The sequence below is a fragment of the Nerophis ophidion genome, linkage group LG19 (assembly GCF_033978795.1).
Source record: "Nerophis ophidion isolate RoL-2023_Sa linkage group LG19, RoL_Noph_v1.0, whole genome shotgun sequence".
In the NCBI taxonomy this organism is placed as follows: domain Eukaryota; kingdom Metazoa; phylum Chordata; class Actinopteri; order Syngnathiformes; family Syngnathidae; genus Nerophis; species Nerophis ophidion.
This window is the reverse complement of record NC_084629.1, coordinates 5901759-5927699: the sequence shown is the minus strand read 5'-3', so window position 1 is coordinate 5927699 and position 25941 is coordinate 5901759. Positions and strand designations below refer to the sequence as shown.

Below are 25941 nucleotides of genomic sequence, written 5' to 3'. Positions count from 1 at the left end.
CAACCACAATAGTAAAGGATATTTACTATGAACTTGTAGTTTGAAAATGTGTATGGACGTTTACGACATATGATTCAGCTTAATGACTTACAGTAGTACCTCAAATAACAAGCCTTAATTGGTTCCATGACCAAGCACATTACTCTAAACTTGTGTTGTAACAATACCAGTACGTTGGTACCGGTACTAAAATTATTTCGATACTTTTCGGTACTTTTGTAAATAAAAGGGACCAAAAAAATGTGTCATTATTGGCCTGATTTTTACAAAAATTAGGCCAATAGAGTGGTAGAGTGGCCGTGCCAGCAACTTGAGGGTTCCAGGTTCGATCCCCGCTTCCGCCATCCTAGTCAATGCCGTTGTGTCCTTGGGCAAGACACTTTACCCACCAGCTCCCAGTGCCAGCCACACTGGTTTAAATGTAACTTAGATATTGGGTTTCACTATGTAAAAGCGCTTTGAGTCACTAGAGAAAAGCGCTATATAAATATAATTCAAATAAATAAAAAATAAATATATAATTCACTTTACCCACCTGCTCCCAGTGCCACCCACACTGGTTTAAATGTAACTTAGATATTGGGTTTCACTATGTAAAAGCGCTTTGAGTCACTAGAGAAAAGCGCTATATAAATATAATTCAAATAAATAAAAAATAAATATATAATTCACTTTACCCACCTGCTCCCAGTGCCACCCACACTGGTTTAAATGTAACTTAGATATTGGGTTTCACTATGTAAAAGCGCTTTGAGTCACTAGAGAAAAGCGCTATATAAATATAATTCAAATAAATAAAAAATAAATATATAATTCACTTTACCCACCAGCTCCCAGTGCCACCCACACTGGTTTAAATGTAACTTAGATATTGGGTTTCACTATGTAAAAGCGCTTTGAGTCACTAGAGAAAAGCGCTATATAAATATAATTCAAATAAATAAAAAATAAATATATAATTCACTTTACCCACCTGCTCCCAGTGCCACCCACACTGGTTTAAATGTAACTTAGATATTGGGTTTCACTATGTAAAAGCGCTTTGAGTCACTAGAGAAAAGCGCTATATAAATATAATTCAAATAAATAAAAAATAAATATATAATTCACTTTACCCACCAGCTCCCAGTGCCACCCACACTGGTTTAAATGTAACTTAGATATTGGGTTTCACTATGTAAAAGCGCTTTGAGTCACTAGAGAAAAGCGCTATATAAATATAATTCAAATAAATAAAAAATAAATATATAATTCACTTTACCCACCAGCTCCCAGTGCCACCCACACTGGTTTAAATGTAACTTGGATATTGGGTTTCACTATGTAAAAGCGCTTTGAGTCACTAGAGAAAAGCGCTATATAAATATAATTCAAATAAATAAAAAATAAATATATAATTCACTTTACCCACCAGCTCCCAGCGCCACCCACACTGGTTTAAATGTAACTTAGATATTGGGTTTCACTATGTAAAAGCGCTTTGAGTCACTAGAGAAAAGCGCTATATAAATATAATTCAAATAAATAAAAAATAAATATATAATTCACTTTACCCACCAGCTCCCAGTGCCACTCACACTGGTTTAAATGTAACTTAGATATTGGGTTTCACTATGTAAAAGCGCTTTGAGTCACTAGAGAAAAGCGCTATATAAATATAATTCAAATAAATAAAAAATAAATATATAATTCACTTTACCCACCAGCTCCCAGTGCCACCCACACTGGTTTAAATGTAACTTAGATATTGGGTTTCACTATGTAAAAGCTCTTTGAGTCACTTGAGAAAAGCGCTATATAAATATAATTCAAATAAATAAAAAATAAATATATAATTCACTTTACCCACCAGCTCCCAGTGCCACCCACACTGGTTTAAATGTAACTTAGATATTGGGTGTCACTATGTAAAAGCTCTTTGAGTCACTAGAGAAAGGCGCTATATAAATATAATTCAAATAAATAAAAAATAAATATATAATTCACTTTACCCACCTGCTCCCAGTGCCACCCACACTGGTTTAAATGTAACTTAGATATTGGGTGTCACTATGTAAAAGCTCTTTGAGTCACTAGAGAAAAGCGCTATATAAATATAATTCAAATAAATAAAAAATAAATATATAATTCACTTTACCCACCAGCTCCCAGTGCCACCCACACTGGTTTAAATGTAACTTAGATATTGGGTTTCACTATGTAAAAGCTCTTTGAGTCACTAGAGAAAAGCGCTATATAAATATAATTCAAATAAATAAAAAATAAATATATAATTCACTTTACCCACCTGCTCCCAGTGCCACCCACACTGGTTTAAATGTAACTTAGATATTGGGTTTCACTATGTAAAAGCGCTTTGAGTCACTAGAGAAAAGCGCTATATAAATATAATTCAAATAAATAAAAAATAAATATATAATTCACTTTACCCACCAGCTCCCAGTGCCACCCACACTGGTTTAAATGTAACTTAGATATTGGGTGTCACTATGTAAAAGCGCTTTGAGTCACTAGAGAAAGGCGCTATATAAATATAATTCAAATAAATAAAAAATAAATATATAATTCACTTTACCCACCTGCTCCCAGTGCCACCCACACTGGTTTAAATGTAACTTAGATATTGGGTGTCACTATGTAAAAGCTCTTTGAGTCACTAGAGAAAAGCGCTATATAAATATGATTCAAATAAATAAAAAATAAATATATAATTCACTTTACCCACCTGCTCCCAGTGCCACCCACACTGGTTTAAATGTAACTTAGATATTGGGTTTCACTATGTAAAAGCGCTTTGAGTCACTAGAGAAAAGCGCTATATAAATATAATTCACTTCACTTATTTCAGTTAAGTCCTTAAATAAAAGTGAACATACTAGACAACCTGTCTTTTAGTGAACAAGTAAAAAAAAACAAAGGCTCCTAATTAGTCTGCTGACATATGCAGTAACATATTGTGTCATTTATCATTCTAATATTTTATTAACATTATTAAGGACAAGTGGTAGAAAATTAATTATTAATCTACTTGTTCATTTACTGTTCATATCTGCTTACTTTCTCTTTTAACATGTTCTATATTTCTGTTAAAATGTAATCATCACTTATTCTTCCGTTGTTTGATACTTCACATTAGTTTTGGATGATACCACAAATTTGGGTATCAATCCGATACCAAGTAGTTACAAGATCATACATTGGTCATATTCAAAGTCCTCATGAGTCCAGGGACATATTTCCTGAGTTTATAAACATAATGTACATTTTTTGTAAATGAATGAAGATGTTGTGATGTCAAAAAATATGGACTAGATGCGTGTCTGTACTTGATATCATTACAGTGGTTAGTTGTAGATCCACCAATGGTGTTTGTTTACATTGTGTTGCCGGTGAGCTACGGTGTGTAGTGAAGCATGTTTAGCTATTCCTCATCCTGTAGGGATGATACGTGTAAGAAACTTACATTATTTATCACCATGGAGACAAGGATTAGTGATTTAGAGGTAGCTAAGACGCTGCAGCTAGCTAGCCATGTCTTAAAGCACCTCTTCCTGAGGGCGTTTCAGTGTTATAACGTCATTTTCGTTGTTACTTTATAAGCCAAAATGCATCCATTCTCCCTTTTCTGTCTACACACTGTGTCTGTTTGTAAGTACTTCGAGATTGTGCGCTGCCGAACATGCTCCTCTGCTCGTAAAACTAGCAATGTCACGATGTGGTTGCGGGACAAGGTATGTTTCAGAGACTGTATAGTACCGAAAATGATTCATTAGTAATGCGGTACTATACTAATACCGGTGTACTGTACAACCCGACACTAAACACTCGTTATTTCAAATCAGCTTCTCCCATTGAAAATTAATTTAATCTGTGAATGTACTACAATTTTAGTAGTTTTACTAAGTTATGTAATAATAATGTAAAGCATCCACCTCTAAAAAGGACGTCCAAATTGTCTTTGATCTGTCCCGATCGGCATCTTGGCGTCTCATTAAATCAAACATGACAATGAGCCGAGTTACCGAAGAGAGAAGGCTGGGATAGCAGTGAGCGATGGGCCCCATTCAGCAACCGTTATTAAGAAAAAAATGTATTCTTAGGCCCACTTACGAAGTTTTTAAGGACCTTTTTGTAATCACCAATGTTTTCTTAGCTGGGATTTGTTCGTAGCTAAGAACAAAATCTACAAGTGCTCCACAGCACTCTTAGGGTGGCCTATTTTTCTTCAGTGCAGTCTCCATGGGGCCCTAAGCCAAATTTGATTTTGGGGCCCTCTATTTCTGCCAATAATATTGATTGTTGATCATTCACACACCTACTATATAAACTCATTGAGGCTCTGGCAGTGTTGTTTACATGATCCTATTGTCAGCCTGGCATGTCTTTACAAATGACACGTCATTTATAAAGATATGGGGGTGGCCCAGTTAAGAACATAAATAAAACTAATGAATGTTAGATCCACTATGGACTGGACTCTCACTATTATGTTAGATCCACTATGGACTGGACTCTCACTATTATGTTAGAGCCCACTATGGACTGGACTCTCACTATTGTGTTGGATCCACTATGGACTGGACTCTCACTATTATGTTAGATCCACTATGGACTGGACTCTCACTAATATGTTAGATCCACTATGGACTGAACTCTCACTATTATGTTAGATCCACTATGGACTTGGACTCTCACTATTATGGTAGTTCCACTATGGACTGGACTCTCACACTATTATGCTAAATCCACTATGGACTGGACTCTCACTGTTATGTTAGATCCACTATGGACTGGACTCTCACTATTATGTCAGATCCACTATGGACTGGACTTTCACATTATGTTAGATCCACTATGGACTGGACTCTCACTATTATGTCAGATCCACTATGGACTGGACTCTCACTATTATGTTAGAGCCCACTATGGACTGGACTCTCACTATTATGTTAGATCCACTATGGACTGGACTCTCTCACTATTATGTTAGATCCACTATGGACTGGACTCTCTCACTATTATGTTAGACCCACTCGACGTCCATTGCTTTTGGTCTCCCCTGGGTTGATGGGGGGGGTTGCCCACATATGCGGTCCTCTCCAAGGTTTCTCATAGTCATTCACATCGACATCCCACCGGGGTGAGTTTTTCCTTGCCCTACCGCGGATGTCGTTGTGGCCTGTGCAGCCCTTTGAGACACCTGTGATTTAGGGCTATATAAATAAACTTTGATGGATTGATTGATTGATTTATTGATTGATTGAATGAACGAACGATGTCCAGAGTGCAACTTATGGTTCATAATCTTAAAATGTAGAAAACATTTAGCTACAAGGGTGGCCTAGGGTTGAACAGTCCAAGTGATAAAACTTTGTATTTACAGTAAAAGTGTCATCTTGTCTCATCAGTCTTGTACATATTAGTCTTTAATTACTAGTTTGTATTTTTAGTTAATTGTTCATATTTAATGTTTACTTTGTACAAAGAGAGCGCAGTCTACTGAAGTTAAATTCCATGTGTGTTAAACATAACTGGACAGCAAAGCTGATTCTGATTCACTTGATTATTTTTGGTAACAAAAACCTGAAACAGCAATGTGCAAAAATAATTCGTAGTGCAAGAAAAACAATACAGTGCAACAATAAAATCACTTAAATATATATAAAAAGGAACAAATTCAATTGTACAAAAACCAACATCATTAAATTAAATATCAAGCAAATACTTAAATAATATTAATGAACAGAGTTACCAGAAACAAGGTAACATAACGGTTTATAAACAAATATAAAGTTACTACATATTAAAACTATGTAAATGTATATAACGATGTGCAAATATTTTTGGGGGAAAAAAATCAAAACAAACTACCTTAATTCACGCATTTGACTATCACATCAGTTTTGTTCCTCTGTTCTTCACCACCCACGCCACTCCACCCACTCCTTAAAACCTGTGCTTCCTGGCTTTTCTGGAGGCAGTCGTTTATGACATCACTGTGCACTCGGTTGACCTAAAAATTGTGTTTTTGTACAATAATATATCTTTGATCATTTAGAAATCATCAGTCAGACTCCATCCATCCATCCATTTTCTACCGCTTATTCCCTTTGGGGTCGCGGGGGGCGCTGGCGCCTATCTCAGCTACAATCGGCCGGAAGGCGGGGTACACCCTGGACAAGTCGCCATCTCATCGCAGGGCCAACACAAATAGACAGACAACATTCACACTCACATTCACACACTAGGGCCAATTTAGTGGTTGCCAATCAACCTATCTCCAGGTGCATGTTTTTGAAGGTGGGAGGAAGCCGGAGTACCCGGAGGGAACCCACGCATTCACGGGGAGAACATGCAAACTCCACACAGAAAGATCCCCAGCCTGGATTTGAACCCAGGACTGCAGGAACTTCGTATTGTGAGTCAGATTTGTACATGCAAAAAATAAAAAATAATAATTTTTTGTTAATTGCTTTTGGGGGCCCCCTGGTGGCCGCGGGGCCCTAAGCAAGCGCTTAGTTCGCTTATGCCTTGGGCCGGCTCTGCTTAAGTGTGACAAGTTCCCTTCCTTTTATTGCCTAATGTTAAATTAATATCATAGATAGATAGAGATAGAGATAGACATAGACAAGACAGACAGACACACACACTCTCTTGCTGCTACTGCAAGATGCGCCAGATCGTGCTCTAAAGGAAGGAGCGCATATTTCACGACCATGTACACCTATATGCCCAAATTGACAAATGTGTATTTGACCGCTTTGGGCTACCTCAGCTGGCCCCCCTTTCTTAAACTTACGTTTGACGAATGTGTAGTTGACCGCTTTGGGCTACCTCAGCTGGCCCCCCTTTCTTAAACTTACGTTTGACGAATGTGTATTTGACCGCTTTGGGCTACCTCAGCTGGCCCCCCTTTCTTAAACTTACGTTTGACGAATGTGTATTTGACCGCTTTGGGCTACCTCAGCTGGCCCCCCTTTCTTAAACTTACATTTTGACATTATGTATTTCCCCCGCGGTATAATACAAATTCCTCTTCTGTAATCTGTTTGTGTTTTCTCCGTGTTTGATGTTTGACTTTTCCGCCGGAATTGTGCCCTTATATGGGAAATTAAGGGTGTTTTTATATGCAATTTATGATAGACACGCACACCCTAACCATTTGGCATTCAGCAACATAAGAACAGCAGGTGGGAACAATTTGAGCATTTTAAGAACACGTCATGAATTTAAATGGACTCCTCTTAGGAAATCACTTAGAAAGATATATAAGAGGAAAAGTTAGGAACTTATTGCTGAATGGGGTCCAATGACGTTAAAAAAGTGAATATTCCTAGTTATACCATCTCTCACAATCATAGTAATGGAGGAGAAATGTGGACACTTTTCAGGTGATGGACTGGAAAGGTCGCTATCACACTAAACTGGACACCACGTGGACACCGTATCCAGGACAGCTTCAGGTGTGTGAAGGAAGCAGAAAAATTGGTAGAGGAGCAAGCAACGGCAGTGCCAACAGAGGACATTGCCAACTTAAGCTGGCAGGCTGTGGTAGCTGGACCACGGCTCGTGGTTTCCAATGGTTGGAAAACCAAGTTATTTCGATCAAATGCCAGTGAGTAAGACAAGATGATCTTACTGTGGCATTCACGAGGCTCAAAGATGCTTGTGTCCCAAACTGCTCGAAAGTTGTGGTACCACTGTGTGTGTAGGAATCAATGTGAAGTGATGACTACCTGACTGAATATTTGTTATACATTTTCTCAGCAAAACTTCTAAATATGGATAAAATATTGTACTCACCTCCTTTAAGACAACAATTTGATGTGCAGCCTTCAGATACTGCAGCTGATGAGTGACCAGGACACGTGGCTTGTTCCTTAAAAGTCCACAGATACATCTACATGTGCACAAGTTAGAACATGCAGGATTAGAACCTTTGATCTTGCTCTTCTATCGGATTGTATTTGTTAGATTATTATGGAGTTACTCTTCAAAGATGTGCTTGCCCACTTCAGCATCCACGGCACTGAGAGGGTCATCCAGCAGGTAGATGTCTGCATTCTGGTACACTGCTCTGAAAAGTACACTTAAAGAGTCAAAAAAGTGAAAAGGTGCTGTGCTTTGTTAGCGTGCACACCTGGCCAAGCTGACCCTCGCCTTCTGTCCTCCACTCAGGTTAGACCCTCTGTCTCCGACCGGTGTCAAGTCGCCTCCTGGCAACAGCTCCATGTCCTGGACAGGATCCAAACGCAGCCCTTTACCGAGTCATTTAGAGACAGAGTGGACTTACTACAAGCTACAGCGTCCATAGCTCGATGGAGAAGAGGACTAACGAGCGGTTCTCACTCTCTTGAGGGCACACGCTTTCAGGACTCTGTTGTACTTCTGGCGGTTAAGCTCTTTGCCGAACAGGATGTTGCTTTGAATGGTGCCGGGCAAGATCCAGGGCTGCTGGGAAGTGTAAGTCAGAGCGCCCCTGACTTTGACCACACCGCTCTCCTGACTCAGCTCTCCCAGGACGGCACTGAGGAGCGAAGACTGACACACAAGGGATCAAGTTACCGTTTTATTGTCAAGTTAAGCGTTCCACATGATAGCACGTTTACCTTCCCTGATCCAACAGGACCGATTACAACAAGCAGCTGACCGGGCCTCACGTTCAAAGACACATTCTGTAAGGTCGGAGCCTCTTGAATCTGTGAGAAAATACTACTTTTAGCCAGTCGGCAGATTTTAGGTTCACTATATTTCCTCCTATAAAATATTTTGTTGACTTGGGTACAGCATACCACTATTTGAGTTAATAATGATATATTTGTTCCAATACCTTGTCCCAGTAGCAAATCAAATCCTGAATCTTCAACATAGCGTCTTTCTTCTCTGCCACAGGAAGCCCCAAATGCTGAGGAGCAACTTCATCCAGAAGGAGAAAAGTCTGACAAAGAATCAGTGTACCTCAGTGGTAATACGCAATACACGTATTTTAAAGCGTGGATATAAGCCTGTGGTGGACTTACTTTGATTCTGCGGATGCTAATGAGGGACTCAGACACCTTCTCGATGGCATAAGGAACGAAGAGTGTGATGGTCAGTCTTATGGCGCCGAAGAGGGACATGGCCATGAAGATGGTACTGGAGGACAGCAGGTTGCCTGTCAGCACGTAGACGCAGACAGTGATGAAGATGATGATCTTGATGGCCACGAAGAAGGATGCCATGTTCAAGCCACGCAGGTAGGAGCTTTTCATTACCGTGGAGATCTCCATTCTGCATGGGAACACAAAAAGGTGTCAGTAAATGCCAACCTGTGAAATCTATGCCACATCAGGACACTGGAGGCATGAAAAAAACTAAGAACTGCAGCAAAATGTAGACTGCAGGGTATAATACTTTAGAGCATGGGTGTCAAACTCTGGCCCGCCATGTAATTTCATTTGGCCCTTGAGGCAATTTCCAATTATAATTAAAACTGGCCCGCCGGTACACCGCATTCCCCGCTAATACTCATACTTGCCAACCCTCCCAATTTTCCCAAGAGACTCCCAAATTTCAGTGCTCCTCTCGAAAATCTCGCAGGGCAACATTACCGTTGCCCTTCTCAGTAGAAGCATTTAAGTCTCATCTTAAAACTCATCTGTATACTCTAGCCTTTAAATAGACCTCCTTTTTAGACCAGTTGATCTGCCGCTTCTTTTCTTTCTCCTATGTCCCCCCCTCCCTTGTGGAGGGGGTCCGGTCCGATGACCATGGATGAAGTACTGACTGTCCAGAGTCGAGACCCAGGATGGACCGCTCGTCGGGACCCAGGATGGACCGCTCGCCTGTATCGGTTGGGGACATCTCTACGCTGCTGATCCGCTTGAGATGGTTTCCTGTGGACGGGACTCTCACTGCTGTGTTGGAGCCACTATGGATTGAACTTTCACAGTATCATGTTAGACCCGCTCGACATCCATTGCTTTCGGTCCCCTAGAGGGGGGGGGTTGCCCACATCTGAGGTCCTCTCCAAGGTTTCTCATAGTCAGCATTGTCGCTGGCGTCCCACTGAATGTGAATTCTCCCTGCCCACTGGGTGTGAGTTTTCCTTGCCCTTTTGTGGGTTCTTCCGAGGATGTTGTAGTCGTAATGATTTGTGCAGTCCTTTGAGACATTTGTGATTTGGGGCTATATAAATAAACATTGATTGATTTCTCCCAAATTTCTCCCGATTTCTACCCGGACAACAATATTGGGGGCGTGCCTTAAAGGCACTGCCTTTAGCGTCCTCTACAACCTGTCTTCCTGTCCGGTTTTCCTTCTTACAAACAGCGTGCCGGCCCCTTCACATAATATATGCGGCTTTTACACACACACACACACAAGTGAATGCAAAGCATACTTATTCAAAAGCCATACAGGTCACACTGAGGGTGGCCATATGAACAACTTTAACACTGTTACAAATATGCGCCACACTGTGAACCCAAACCAAGCAAGAATGACAAACACATTTTCGGGAGACCATCCGCGCCATAACACAACATAAACACAACAGTACAAATACCCAGAAACCCTTGCAGCACTAACTCTCCCGGGATGCTACAATATACACCGCTTGCTACCAACAACCGTGTGTCGCAAACTGAGCAGTAAAAAGGCCTGAATGGTTGATTTATTCATTGTTACTTTATTTTCAAATGTATTCGCCTGTGGAAAAAGTTAATGTTGATAGAGACGGCGTGGCGCAGTGGCAGAGTGGCCGTGCGCAACCCGAGGGTCCCTGGTTCAAATCCCACCTAGTACCAACTTCGTCACGTCCGTTGTGTCCTGAGCAAGACACTTCGCCCTTGCTCCTGATGGGTGCTGGTTGGCGCCTTGCATGGCAGCTCCCTCCATCAGTGTGTGAATGTGTGTGTGAATGGGTAAATGTGGAAGTAGTGTCAAAGCGCTTTGAGTACCTTGAAGGTAGAAAAGCGCTATACAAGTACAACCCATTTATCATTTATTTATTTATATTTACCTTAGAAGGCTGCAAATAGAAAAGAGGCATTAAATTTGAATTTAAATGTTTTTTAAATACACCATTGATGTTTTTTCGTTAGTTTTTTTAAAGTTGATTTTGCACTATTAAGTCATACAAGCATTGCTTATTCCATATTCAGTGTTTAAGCAAATCAGTGTAGCAAACTGAGCAATAATTAAGGTTTTTTTCATGCACTTTTTCATGCTACTTCAAGGCTTGAATGTTTGATTCATTCATTATTATTTTATTTTCAAATTCATTATTAGCCTGCGGAAAAACTTTGTTTTGATACTTACCTCAGAAGGCTGCAAATAAAATAGAGGCATTAAATTTTTATTTAAGATTTATTTGATATGCCATTGGTATTTTTTATTATTTGAAACTGGATTTTGCATGCCACTATAAAATTATGTAAGCCTTGCTTGTTCAATAGTCAATGCAAAACTTGTTTGGGTCCCTATTAAAAGGTTAATGTTTTCAACCTTGGCCCGCGGCTTTGTTCAGTTTTAAATTTTGGCCCACTCTGTATTTGAGTTTGACACCCCTGCTTTAGAGTAAGCTAACATTAGCATGTGTCTTCAGATTCTGGACCAATGAGCAACTAGCAATTGGCCATCGGAAATTAGTCAATATCCATTCTGGTTGAGAAAAATGCTTGAGTGTGATTGAGTTTGCCACAAAAACACACAGTACTTCACAAACCAACTGAGTCCAGTGACATAGAGAACAAGGACAACTAAAGTTGACACTTATCTCTCCTTTGAGTCACACATTAAAAGCGTTACTAAAACGGCCTTCTTTCATCTCCGTAATATCGCTAAAATTCGCTCCATTTTGTCCACTAAAGACGCCGAGATCATTATCCATGCGTTTGTTACGTCTCGTCTCGATTACTGTAACGTATTATTTTCGGGTCTCCCCATGTCTAGCATTAAAAGATTACAGTTGGTACAAAATGTGGCTGCTAGACTTTTGACAAGAACAAGAAAGTTTGATCATATTACGCCTGTACTGGCTCACCTGCACTGGCTTCCTGTGCACTTAAGATGTGACTTTAAGGTTTTACTACTTACGTATAAAATACTACACGGTCTAGCTCCATCCTATCTTGCCGATTGTATTGTACCATATGTGCCGGCAAGAAATCTGCGTTCAAAAGACTCCCACTTATTAGTGATTCCTAGAGCCCAAAAAAAGTCTGCGGGCTATAGAGCGTTTTCCGTTCGGGCTCCAGTACTATGGAATGCCCTCCCGGTAACAGTTCGAGATGCTACCTCAGTAGAAGCATTTAAGTCTCACCTTAAAACTCATCTGTATACTCTAGCCTTTAAATAGACCTCCTTTTTAGACCAGTTGATCTGCCGCTTCTTTTCTTTCTCCTATGTCCCCCCCTCCCTTGTGGAGGGGGTCCGGTCCGATGACCATGGTTGAAGTACTGGCTGTCCAGAGTCGAGACCCAGGATGGACCGCTCGCCTGTATCGGTTGGGGACATCTCTACGCTGCTGATCCGCCTCCGCTTGAGATGGTCTCCTGTGGACGGGACTCTCGCTGCTGTCTTGGATCCGCTTTGAACTGAACTCTCGCGGCTGTGTTGGAGCCACTATGGATTGAACTTTCACAGTATCATGTTAGACCCGCTCGACATCCATTGCTTTCGGTCCCCTAGAGGGGGGGGGGGGGGGGGGGGGGGGTTGCCCACATCTGAGGTCCTCTCCAAGGTTTCTCATAGTCAGCATTGTCACTGGCGTCCCACTGGATGTGAATTCTCCCTGCCCACTGGGTGTGAGTTTTCCTTGCCCTTTTGTGGGTTCTTCCGAGGATGTTGTAGTCGTAATGATTTGTACAGTCCTTTGAGACAATTGTGATTCGGGGGCTATATAAATAAACATTGATTGATTGATTGATTATCGCAGCCTTCGTCCGACTTTACAGCCGCTCGGTTGACCCAGGGACACTTCAACTTAGCCTTTGCCAAAAGAAGCAGAAACTCAAGGCATCGGCTTCTTTCACTCGCCTTCAGAGTAGTTGGATGACGACACCTCTTCCACTTGATCTTCACATTTCACGTTTCCATTATACCCTGCAAGACTGGGTCCCGACTTGAACTGAGCTAGTGCAACTGCAACGTGGAATGCGCCATGCAAGACTCGCCCGAGTGTAGAATACAGAAGATGGCTCTATCTACAAACTTTATACCAGTGGCCGGATTAACTCCCATGTATGGGTTCCAATGGACAGGGTAGTTCTGAGAGGTTATGTGCAGTGAAAAAGAGGCATCGGTTGGAAAGACATGGATGAATTAGATTTAAAAACAACCTACCTTCTGACTTCATCCACAAGAGCAGCAAAAGTTTTCTCCCACCCACACATCTTTATAACACGTATCCCAGTGATGACCTCGCTCATTGTGCGTATTCTATCATCAGACAGGACTGCAGTTTCAGCCCTGCAACAGCAGAAACACTCATAACCAACATAAAGTACAGTACATTTGATGGCTACAAACCTCAGAGTGCAAAACAGTCTTCCAAACATGGTCTGCACTGGGATCAGAACAAAAATGATGGCTATGCCCGCGAAGCATGAGGGGCCGATCCAATACATCAACAATACTATAACCATGGCTGTTTGCAGAGGACCAATCCACAGATAGTGTAGATACAAAGTTACCTAGGAGACAAGGATGTAATATAAATATGCAGTGCGTGTACACTCTTTTGTCACACAAATACCACAAATCTAAAGGCAAAAAGTCTGCCTTATCAAAGAAAGTCTTTTAAAGTTTGACTGACACTGTCAAGGAGATATTCACTTATGATTACTCCTTTCATAAACATAGCTAATAAAGTGTTCCCTTGCTACTTTGCGGTTCACTCACTGCATTTCAGTGCATCAAGGATTTTAAAGCACCTTGGAATACCATTAAGATTTTAAGTACCTATAAATTATGTACAAACCCCGTTTCCATATGAGTTTGGAAATTGTGTTAGATGTAAATATAAACGGAATACAATGATTTGCAAATCCTTTTCAACCCATATTCAATTGAATGCACTACAAAGATATTTGATGTTCAAACTCATAAACTTTATTTTTTTTGCAAATAATAATTTAATTAGAATTTCATGGCTACAACAAGTGCCAAAGTAGTTGGGAAAGGGCATGTTCACCACTGGGCTTCACGGTGGAAGAGGGGTTAGTGCTTCTGCCTCACATTACGAAGGTCCTGCAGTCTTGGGTTCAATCCCAGGCTCGGGATCTTTCTGTGTGGAGTTTGCATGTTTTCCCTGTGAATGCGTGGGTTCCCTCCGGGTACTCCGGCTTCCTCCCACTTCCAAAGACATGCACCTGGGGATAGGTTGATTGGCAACACTAAATTGGCCTTAGTGTGTGAATGTGAGTGTGAATGTTGTCTGTTTATCTGTGTTGGCCCTGCGATGAGGTGGCGACTTGTCCAGGGTGGACCCCACCTTCCGCTCGATTGTAGCTGAGATAGGCGCAAGCGCCCCCCGCGACCTCAAAAGGGAATTAGCGGTAGAAAATTGATGGTTGGATGTTCACCACTGTGTTACATCACCTTTTCTTTTAACAACACACAATATACGTTTGGGAACTGAGGAAAGTAATTTTAGAAGCTTTGAAAGTGGAATTATTTCCCATTCTTGTTTTATGTAGAGCTTCAGTTGTATTTTACGTTTCATAATGCGCCACACATTTTCGATGGGACACAGGTCTGGACTGCAGGTGGGCCAGGAAAGTACCCGCATTCTTTTACTATGAAGCCACACTGTTGTAACATGTGGCTTTGCATTGTCTTGCTGAAATAAGCAGGGACGTCCATGATAACGTTGCTTGGATGACAACATGTTGCTCCAAAACCTGTATGGACCATCCACCATTAATGGTGCCTTCACAGATGTGTAAGTTACCCATGCCTTGGGCATGAATACACCCCCCATACCATCACAGATGCTGGCTTTTGAACTGTGCGCCTACAACAATCCGGATGGTTATTTTCCTCTTTGTTCCGGAGGACACCACGTCCACAGTTTCCAAATATAATTTGAAATGTGGACTCGTCAGACCACAGAACACTTTTCCACTTTGCATCAGTCCATATTAGATAAGCTCGGGCCCAGTGAAGCTGGCGGCGTTTCTGGGTGTTGTTGATAAATGGGTTTTGCTCTGCTTTTAACTTGCACTTACAGATGTAGCGACCAACTGTAGTTACTGACAGTGGTTTTATGAAGTGTTCCTGAGCCCATGTGGTGATATCCTTTACACACTGTCGGTTTTTGATGCAGTACCCCCTGAGGGATCAAAGGTCCATAATATCGTCGCTTACGTGCAGTGATTTCTCCAGATTCTCTGAACCTTTTGATGATTTCACGGACCGTAGATGGTAAAATCCCTAAATTCCTTGCAATAGCTCGTTGAGAAATGTTGTTCTAAAACTGTTCGACAATTTGCTTACAAGCTGGTGACCCTCGCCCCATCCTTTTTTGTGAATTACTTAGCATTTCATGGAAGCTGCTTTTATACCCAATCATGGCACCCACCTGTTCCCAATTAGCCCGCAAACCTGTGGGATGTTCCAAATAAGTGTTTGATGAGCATTCCTCAATTTTATCAGTATTTATTGCCACCTTTTCCAACTTCTTCGTCACGTGTTGCTGGCATCAAATTCTAAAGTTAATGGTTATTTGCAAAAAAAAAAAATAAAAATTTTTTATCAGTTTGAACATCAAATATGTTGTCTTTGTAGCATATTCAACTGAATATGGGTTGAAAAGGATTTGCAAATCATTGTATTCCGTTTATATTTACATCTAACACAATTTCCCCAATTATATGGAAACGGGGTTTCTAGGTTTAATAGTGTATGAACTGTGTAGAGAGCTTGAAATGTATATAATATTCATATAAATCCTAAAATAAATAGCGTCTTTTCATTGCAGAAGTTCACTTACCACCAAGCATTTCTGGTTAAAACCCCACTGACAGTGTCAATCTAAACTGAGCATTACCACCATTGTACTGTATATCAGGTCTTGGATACGAACACATTGGTTTCGGACAAATTTGCATACGTAAAACAAGAAAAACTATTTCCGGATAATTACCTCATCAAATCTGTTGACGTCATTGGACAATAGATTGACAATTTGTCCCGTCGTTGTCTTTGTTAGCGCTGTGTTGTTAAGACTGAGAGCCTGTGGCAGAACAAATGTGTTACACCAGTGTTGTTCTTACGATGCGGATGTGTCTTCATAGATCTGACCTTACGATAGATCATGTGACACATGGCCACGCGGATTTTCATGCCTGCTCTTTGCACCTGGTAGAAATAGAGATGGTGGAGCAGAGCCGCCCAAAAAGTGGACAAGGCGATGCCAGCCGCATAGCTGTAGGCCTCGTAGACCGCAGCCGGGCTTGTGGCGTTGGGGTTCTCAAAGTACCCAATGACCTTCCCGAGTAGCCACGCCTGTAGTACTTTGATGCTTTCCTGGTAAAGTGAGTAAATCAAACAATAAAATATGCTTAATAAAAACAAGATGCCTTCTTTAGGATGAATACCAGTAGTTGCATGATACCTCCATAAAGATGAATACTCCGATGCGAGCGTACGATCGCCAGTAACACTTAATTAGGACTTTGGTAAGTTTGGGCTGGCGCAGATCTTTTGCGGCCATCTTGAGTTCTTGGTTCCAGTACCTTGGAAAAGCATAAATAATTAAGGGAGCTCAAAAATGGATTCACATCAATCAATCAATCAATGTTTATTTATATAGCCCCAAATCACAAATGTCTCAAAGGACTGCACAAATCATTACGACTACAACATCCTCGGAAGAACCCACAAAAGGGCAAGGAAAACTCACACCCAGTGGGCAGGGAGAATTCACATTCAGTGGGACGCCAGTGACAATGCTGACTATGAGAAACCTTGGAGAGGACCTCAGATGTGGGCAACCCCCCCCCTCTAGGGGACCGAAAGCAATGGATGTCGAGCGGGTCTAACATGATACTGTGAAAGTTCAATCCATAGTGGCTCCAAGACAGCAGTGAGAGTCCCGTCCACAGGAAACCATCTCAAGCGGATCAGCAGCGTAGAGATGTCCCCAACCGATACAGGCGAGCGGTCCATCCTGGGTCCCGACGAGCGGTCCATCCTGGGTCTCGACTCTGGACAGTCAGTACTTCATCCATGGTCATCGGACCGGACCCCCTCCAAAATTGCGATTTTTATCCACGTCTGATTTAGTGTGTGAATGTGAGTGTGAATGTTGTCTGTCTATCTGTGTTGGCCCTGTGATGAGGTGGCGACTTGTCCAGGGTGTACCCCGCCTTCCGCCCGATTGTAGCTGAGATAGGCGCCAGCACCCCCCGCGACCCCGAAAGGGAATAAGCGGTAGAAAAATGGATGGATGGATGGATGGATGGTTCTAAATTGATTCATAATTTTCAAATACATTAGTAATATGGTGGAAAAAAACATTACGTTTTACAGTAAAATTCTGGTGACTGAGCCGCCAGTTTTTTACTGTGAAATCTATAGCAGGTATTCTCAAACTGTGGTACGTGTACCAAGTGGGACGCGGGGCTCCATCTAGTCGTAGGCCAAAGTCTGTAAATATGGAGTGTCATTGTTGATGTTTTGTTAGTGGCTAAAAATATTAAATATACTTAGAAAGTATATATAAATAAAAACCTCCTCCTTGTTTTTAATGAATACTGAGGCCAACTACGCTACTGTATTGTAAAATTTGTCAATATGGTGGCACTTGGGCCGCACGGTGGAAGAAGGGTTAGTGCGTCTGCCTCACAATACGAAGTTCCTGCAGTCCTGGGTTCAAACAAGGCTCGGGATCTTTCTGTGTGGAGTTTGCATGTTCTCCCCGTGAATGCGTGGGTTCCCTCCGGGTACTCCGGCTTCCTCCCACTTCCAAAGACATGCACCTGGGGATAGGTTGATTGGCAACACTAAATTGGCCCTAGTGTGTGAATGTGAGTGTGAATGTTGTCTGTCTATCTGTGTTGGCCCTGCGATGAGTGGCCGACTTGTCCAGGGTGTACCCTGCCTTCCGCCCGATTGTGGCTGAGATAGGCGCCAGCGTCCCCCGCGACCCCAAAAGGGAATAAGCGGTAGGAAATGGATGGATGGATGGTGGCACTTGGGGGCATGTGCCTCACAATACGAAGGTCCTCAGTTCAATCCCAGGCTCGGGGTCTTTCTGTGTGGAGTTTGCATGTTATACCCGTGACTGCGTGGGTTCCTTCCGGGTACTCCGGCTTCCCCACCTTCAAAAACATGCACCTGGGGATAGGTTGATTGGCAACACTAAATTGGCCCTAGTGTGTGAATGTTGTCCGTCTGTGTTGGCCCTGTTGTCCAGGGTGTATACCGCCTTCTTCCCTAATGCAGCGCGACCCCGACAAGGGACAAGCGGTAGAAAATGGATGGGATGGATGGGTGACACTTGGAGGGCCAAGTGTTCTCTGAGGTAAAAAGTTTGAGAAAAACTGAATAGATTTTTTTTTTACAAGCTATATAATCAACACTAAATTGGCCCTAGTGTGTGAATGTGAGTGTGAATGTTGTCTATCTGTGTTGGCCCTGCGATGAGGTGGCGACTTGTCCAGGGTGTACCCAGCCTTCTGCCCAAATGCAGCTGAGATAGGCTCCAGAACCCCCGCGACTTCGAAAGGAACAAGCGGTAAAAACCGGATGGATGGATATTTCCTATCTATTGAATCTACCGATCTCTACTACTTTGTATTGATATATGGCGGAATGAGGTTAAATTCCTCAGCCATGGTGCTGTGCACCTGCATTAACCTGATCACTGACCATATAACGACCTACGCCACCTTCCAGGTAACCCATTCGCGGTTAAGATTAAGGTGTGCGATCAAAATTAAAATTGCAGGATTAATATGCATTTATGCATGATTAATATGAATGTGAATGTTGTCTGTTTATCTGTGTTGGCCCTGCGATGAGGTGACGACATGTCCAGGGTGTACCCTGCCTTCCGCACGAATGCAGCTGGAACATGCTCTAGCCACCCCCGCCACCCCAAGAGGGACAAGCGATAGAAAATGGATGAATGGATTATACATTATTTATTCATGGGAATGTTTGTTTTGTCTGCGATGAGGTGGCGACTTGTCCAGGGTGTACCCCGCCTTCCGCCCGGTTGTAGCTGAGATAGGCGCCAGCGCCCCCCGCGACCCCAAAAGGGAATAAGCGGTAGAAATTGGATGGATGGATGTTTGTTTTGTATGCTTTTGATGCTGTTTTTTAAACACCCCGCTTCGCTCCAGGCCCGCAGGCCACGCCCCTTCCACAGTTAGCTTCAGAATAACAATGTTATTACAAAGAATAAGAGACCTCTCTAGAAATGTTGGTCTTTCTTAAAAATCCACGCATTTTGTTATATTCAGTGTTGAAAAAATGATATGGCTCTTACGGAAATACATTTTAAAATATTTGGCTTCTTGGCTCTCTCAGCCAAAAAGGTTCCCGACCCCTGCTGTAGCGGTTTCTTGTCTTCTATCAGTAATATTTCCCGTGTCTACTTTGTTTTAGCAATCGAGAATATTTCAGTTGTTTTTATCCTTCTTTGTAGGGACATTGTTGATTCTCATTGTCATGTTCGGCTGGACATTGTGGAGGCTGTCTTTGCTCCACAGTAAGTCTTTGCCGTCGTCCAGCATTCTGTTTTTGTTTACTTTGTAGCCCGTTCAGTTTTAGTTTCATTCTGCGTAGCCTTCCCTAAGCTTCGATGCCTTTTCTTAGGGGCACTCACCTTTTGTCTATTTATGGTTTAAGCATTAGACACCTTTTTACCCACATGCTGCCTCCCGGTGTTGTCCTTATATGGTGAGTAGAAGCATTTAAGTCTCACCTTAAAACTTACTCATGGACATGAAACCACTATTGACCTGCCCTAAACTACACTAGATGAGTACACACCCTGTGTTTTAAAAAGTGTGTCGAAAGTAGGGTTGTACGGTATTAGTATAGTACCGCGATACCAATGAATCATATCATACTATACCCCCTCTGAAAAGTACCAGTCCTCCAGCCCCCGCATCCCCAGTGTCACGTCGTGTCATTGCTGGTTTAGGAGCAGACAAGCATGTTCGGCAGTGCACAATCACAGAGTCCTTACATGCAGACAATGTGTCGACAGAAAAAGGAGAACGTACGCATTCTGGCTTAGAAACTAACGATAAAGGTGAAATTATAACACTGAAACGCAGTCTGGAAAAGGTGCTTTAAGACATGGCTAAAGTCCAGCCCCAGTCGGCAGTGTTTTAGCTACTTCTAAATTATTCATCTTCAAATCCATGGCGACGAATAAAGTAAGTTTCTCTTGAGGTGAGTTTTAAGTCTCACCTTAAAACTCATTTGTATACTCTAGCCTTTAAATAGACCTCCTTTTTAGACCAGTTGATCTGCCGCTTCTTTTCTTTTTCTCCTATGTCCCCCCCTCCCTTGTGGAGGGGGTCCGGTCCGATGACCATGGATGAAGTACTGGCTGTCCAGAGTCGAGACCCAGGATGGACCGCTCGTCGGGACCCAGGAGGCACCGCTCGCCTGTATCGGTTGGGGACATCTCTACGCTGCTGATCCGCCTCCGCTTGAGATGGTTTCCTGTGGAGGGGACTCTCGCTGCTGTCTTGGATCCGCTTTGAACTGAACTCTCGCGGCTGTGTTGGAGCCACTATGGATTGAACTTTCACAGTATCATGTTAGACCCGCTCGACATCCATTGCTTTCGGTCCCTTAGAGGGGACCGAAAGGTTTCTCATAGTCAGCATTGTCACTGGCGTCCCACTGGATGTGAATTCTCCCTGACCACTGGGTGTGAGTTTTCCTTGCCCTTTTGTGGGTTCTTCCGAGGATGTCGTAGTCGTAATGGTTAGTACAGTCCTTTGAGACATTTGTGATTCAGGGCTATATAGATAAACATTTATTGATTGATTGATTGATTGATCATGAAACACCATGTTTCCGAAATCTACAAAGGAATTATCTACCGGCTGCCACCTACTGATATGTAAGAGTATTACATGGTTACTCTGCCAAGCTCTAGACAGCACCAACAATCAAAAACAATCATTTGCAGACTATAATTACTGGTTTGCAATAAATAGTTTTAACCCAAATACATGAAATTTGCTAATCTCCCACAACACACCAGACTGTATCTCACTAGTGGTTGAAAAACACTGAACTATTCTATTGAATAGCTTTATGAGGGGCATTTTCATTTATTGTCTGTGCAGTCAAGTACTGTTCATTGTTGTGTTCAGAAAACGGTTTGTGTGTACCTCGCTAGCAAATAATATTAGCAATGAAACAAAACACCAGCGGTCACACAGAGTTCAACTCCTGTCTGACTGAGGGTCCTCGGCTCCAATCGCTGCTGAGAGCACCATGTTACTGAGTCACAAACATACCTGACAAACTGGCCTATTAGGCAGACAGCACTACAAACAGAAATGTCACCAGTGAATGCGTGAGACGTGGCTACATGTCGGTAATCATCTCAGCTTGGACATGACCTGCTGACTACAATATACCAAAAGATATACCAAATAGTGAGAAGAGTGTGGAAAGAACCGCCTTGTTTTTGTCACTCGCTGAGGGGTACTTTCTATATATAGGTGGGCTGAACTTCAAGCACATTATCAACTATGATATCAACTTTCCTCAAAGAGGGAGAGGCCTGAGGACGTACATGTGTACCAAATTAACTTTTTGCACACATTAGGTACACCTTAAATCCGATCCAAAGGCTGCATCGAAAATGACGCACTTACAAAGATAAGAACGTTGATGCCGCTTTTGCTGTCAGGAATCTGAATCCACCCTGCATTTGTTTTGGTATTGTCATATTGTGTCTTCCTTTTGGGTGGAAGTTGAAAAAACGTGTTCAAGGATTGGTTTGTTTATGAAGCTTGATATAGTTTCTGTTATTTTAGGAGAGTTTATTGACAAGCATGACTTAGTTAATTTAATTATAGTACTTGGTAAAAGGTTTATTTTTAAGGCCAAAAATAGATATTCACTTAGTATTACTTTCTTTAAAACATTTATTCAGTATTTTTTAACTTTAGAAAGATACATGATTGGCAACGATAATGATGCCAAAAAACATGAAAAAAGATGGGAAATCCTTAAAGGCTTATTATGAAAATTTAATAATGTTTATAGATATGCAACAACAGCAACATATATGCTATCTGTTGTTGTGTTCCCTTTTTTTGAGTGTACAAAATGAAGGTGTGTGTTGAATCCGACTTGGACATAATATGGACTATACACAAATGCTTTTTATGAAAATGTAATTTTGTTTATAACTTATATGCAATCTGTTGTTTCCCTAATTTTTGTTGTTGCACATGGATGAGGGTGTGTGTTGCTGAGGCCCACTTTGACATTGTCTGGACTGGACCTGGTTTTAAAAACCTTTTAGACAAGTCTAATTCCATTAACAACCTGGTCTGATGAAGATAAGGTTATTTATTTATTTTTTTTTTTAATAAAATAAAATGAGATTAAAAAAAAAGGAAAACAATGACATTTTTTTGGGATAAAAAAGAAAGTAAAATCATATAAAACAATTACATAAAAAATAGTAATTAATGATAGTGTTAGTGGACCGGCGACACACACAATCATGTGTGTTTCAGGGACTATGTCCCTTGCAGACTGTGTTATATATGTTGTGGGAACCAGCATTTTGGTAGCAGAAAGAAACAACCCTTTTTTGTGTGAGTGGGTGTGAATGGGGGAGGGAGGGGTTTTCTTTGGGGGGTTGATGCACTGATGGAAAGTGTACTTTGTGTGTTTTTGTGTTGCTTTAATAAAAAAAATAAAAAAAATAAAAAAATAATAAAAAAAATTAAAAAAAAGATAAGAACGTTTGCAGTGATCAGTATTGTGGTTGTAGTTTTTGAATAAATTAGCTCCAATAAGGATGAGGCACAATATTATGACAATTTTGTAGATGCACCAGTCGGTTATTTGCACAAATGTGTTTGATTGTAAGTCTTCACTGTGTGGAGTTTTTGCACGTTCTCCCTGTTCTTACATTGCATTTCTCCGAGTACAACTAGGGACTAGGAATTGTCCATAGATGTCAATAAAGTGTGAATGTTTTTTGTCTATACTATATGTCTCCAGAGTCAGCTAGGATAGGCTCCAACTCACCTTTGACTCTAATGAGAAAATCAATCAATCAATCAATGTTTACTTATATAGCCCATGTTTTATTGTGTTGTGTTTATCCATCCATCCATTTTCTACCGCTTATTCCCGTTCGGGGTTGCGGGGGGCGCTGGCGCCTATCTCAGCTACAATCGGGCGGAAGGCGGGGTACACCCTGGACAAGTCGCCACCTCATCACAGGGCCAACACAGATAGACAACATTCACACTCACATTCACACACTAGGGACCATTTAGTGTTGCCAATCAACCTATCCCCAGGTGCATGTTTTTGAAGGTGGGGAAGCCGGATTACCCGGAGGGAACCCACGCAGTCACGGGGAGAACATGCAAACTCCACACAGAAAGATCCCGAGCCTGGGATTGAACTGAGGACCTTCGTATTGTGAGGCACATGCCCCCAAGTGCCACCATCCATCCATCCATTTTCTACCGCTTATTCCCTTTTGGGGTCGCTGGGGGCGCTGGCGCCTATCTCAGCCACAATCGGGCGGAAGGCGGGGTACACCCTGGACAAGTCGCCACCTCATCGCAGGGCCAACACAAATAGACAACACTCACACTCACATTCACACACCAGGGCCAATTTTAGTGTTGCCAATCAACCTATCCCCAGGTGCATGTTTTTGGAAGTGGGAGGAAGCCGGAGTAGTCACGGGTATAACATGCAAACTCCACACAGAAAGATCCCGAGCCTGGATTTGAACCCAGAACTGCAGGAGCTTCGTATTGTGAGGCACATGCCCCCAAGTGCCACCATCCATCCATCCATTTTCTACCGCTTATTCCCTTTTGGGGTCGCGGGGGGCGCTGGCGCCTATCTCAGCTACAATCGGGCGGAAGGCGGGGTACACCCTGGACAAGTCGCCACCTCATCGCAGGGCCAACACAAATAGACAACACTCACACTCACATTCACACACCAGGGCCAATTTTAGTGTTGCCAATCAACCTATCCCCAGGTGCATGTTTTTGGAGGTGGGGAAGCCGGATTACCCGGAGGGAACCCACGCAGTCACGGGGAGAACATGCAAACTCCACACAGAAAGACCCCGAGCCTGGGATTGAACTGAGGACCTTCGTATTGTGAGGCACATGCCCCCAAGTGCCACCATCCATCCATCCATTTTCTACCGCTTATTCCCTTTTGGGGTCGCTGGGGGCGCTGGCGCCTATCTCAGCCACAATCGGGCGGAAGGCGGGGTACACCCTGGACAAGTCGCCACCTCATCGCAGGGCCAACACAGATAGACGGACAAATCTATTCAGTTTTTCCCAAACTTTTTACCTCAGAAAATACTTGGCCCTCCAAGTGTCACCCATCCATCCCATCCATTTTCTACCGATTGTCCCTTGTCGGGGTCACGCTGCATTAGGGAGGCGGGATACACCCTGACAAGTCGCCACCTCATCACAGGGCCAACATAGACAACATTCACACACTAGGGCCAATTTTAGTGTTGCCAATCAACCTATCCCCAGGTGCATGTCTTTGGAAGTGGGAGGAAGCCGGAGTACCCGGAGGGAGCCCACGCATTCACGGGGAGAACATGCAAACTCCACACAGAAAGATCCCGAGCCTGGATTTGAACCCAGAACTGCAGGAGCTTCGTATTGTGAGGCAGACGCACTAACCCCTCTGCCACCGTGAAGCCTGTGTTGTGTTTATATCTCTTTTATTTTATTTATTTAGCCTTTATTTAACTAGGTAAAAATCCCTTTGAGATCAAAGATCTCTTTTCCAAGGGAGACCTGGCCAAGAGGGCAGCAGCAAGGTTACATTAAAAACAGTAAACACATAAAACATCACATTTACAACATTAAAACATGCTTATATGACACATGTGCATACAGACAAACCTTTCACAGCTTTACACTCATTTAATGTAACGAGGGTTTGAAAACCTAAATGCTTTCTTGCCCCGTTCAGCTCTTACTTTGGGGATGACAAATTGAAGAACATTCATTGAACAGAGATTGAGACGTCCTTGTTTTTTTTTGTTAAAAGACAAGATAGATAAAATGGAGTGATACAACATTTCCCATAAAATGGGTGAAGATATTGATGTTTTATCAAAGCACTGTAGAGTACCTTAAATTACGTGCTTAAATGGTTCTGTGATGGCGCTCCAAGCTCAGGACATCCATCCATCCATTTTCTGACGCTTATTCCCTTTGGGGTCGCTGGTGCCTATCTCAGCTACAATCGGGCGGACGGCGGGGTACACCCTGGACAAGTCGCCACCTGATCGCAGAAACTCGTCTCCCATTGAATAAAACTGAAATCAATGTAATTGTTGCTTTCCCACCCCCTGACAACTAAATATTAACATGTGCCTTTTAAATGGAAAAAAAGTACTACTAACAACTACAGTAGTTTTATGAAGTAATGTAATAATAATGTACAGCCTTTACCCTGGAGAGTGGACTTATTTCCTTTCAGCTGCTTTGCAGTCAAACACACCATCACAGCTTTTCCATATTTTCATGGATAAAAGTCAACCGTTTTGATTATTTTAGCATCATTGGCTGGTGTTACTCGTTCTGCTTCAGGGATATGCTAAAACTACTTTGTCAAGTTATTTTGAGGATTTTTCTTTATTTCAATAAATGTCATGTATCTCTAGATCAGGGGTCGGGAACCTTTTTGGCTGAGAGAGCCATTAAAGCCAAATATTTTAAATGTATT

General features: G+C 42.2%; 1 protein-coding gene across 4 annotated transcripts in view; it reads right to left on the bottom strand.

The window, feature by feature from the left end:
- The window catches only part of LOC133537908 (ATP-binding cassette sub-family C member 4-like), a 222480-nt gene that overhangs the window by 179839 nt on the left and 16700 nt on the right, over nucleotides 1–25941 (bottom strand). For 3 of the 4 annotated variants that reach the window (XR_009802889.1, XM_061879058.1, XM_061879056.1), the window contains exons 3-14: nucleotides 16601–16721; nucleotides 16288–16512; nucleotides 16130–16219; nucleotides 13513–13676; nucleotides 13327–13452; nucleotides 9021–9270; nucleotides 8831–8938; nucleotides 8610–8699; nucleotides 8350–8541; nucleotides 8141–8235; nucleotides 7991–8077; nucleotides 7804–7900 (exon numbers count right to left, since the gene is read on the bottom strand). Coding sequence is in view for 3 of the 4 variants with exons in the window: in XM_061879058.1 (XP_061735042.1) it covers nucleotides 7804–7900; nucleotides 7991–8077; nucleotides 8141–8235; nucleotides 8350–8541; nucleotides 8610–8699; nucleotides 8831–8938; nucleotides 9021–9270; nucleotides 13327–13452; nucleotides 13513–13676; nucleotides 16130–16219; nucleotides 16288–16512; nucleotides 16601–16721 (1645 nt within the window). In the remaining variant the exon portion in view is untranslated. The remainder of the gene's footprint in view (nucleotides 1–7803; nucleotides 7901–7990; nucleotides 8078–8140; nucleotides 8236–8349; nucleotides 8542–8609; nucleotides 8700–8830; nucleotides 8939–9020; nucleotides 9271–13326; nucleotides 13453–13512; nucleotides 13677–16129; nucleotides 16220–16287; nucleotides 16513–16600; nucleotides 16722–25941) is intronic. The other variant, XM_061879057.1, reaches the window with a different exon arrangement.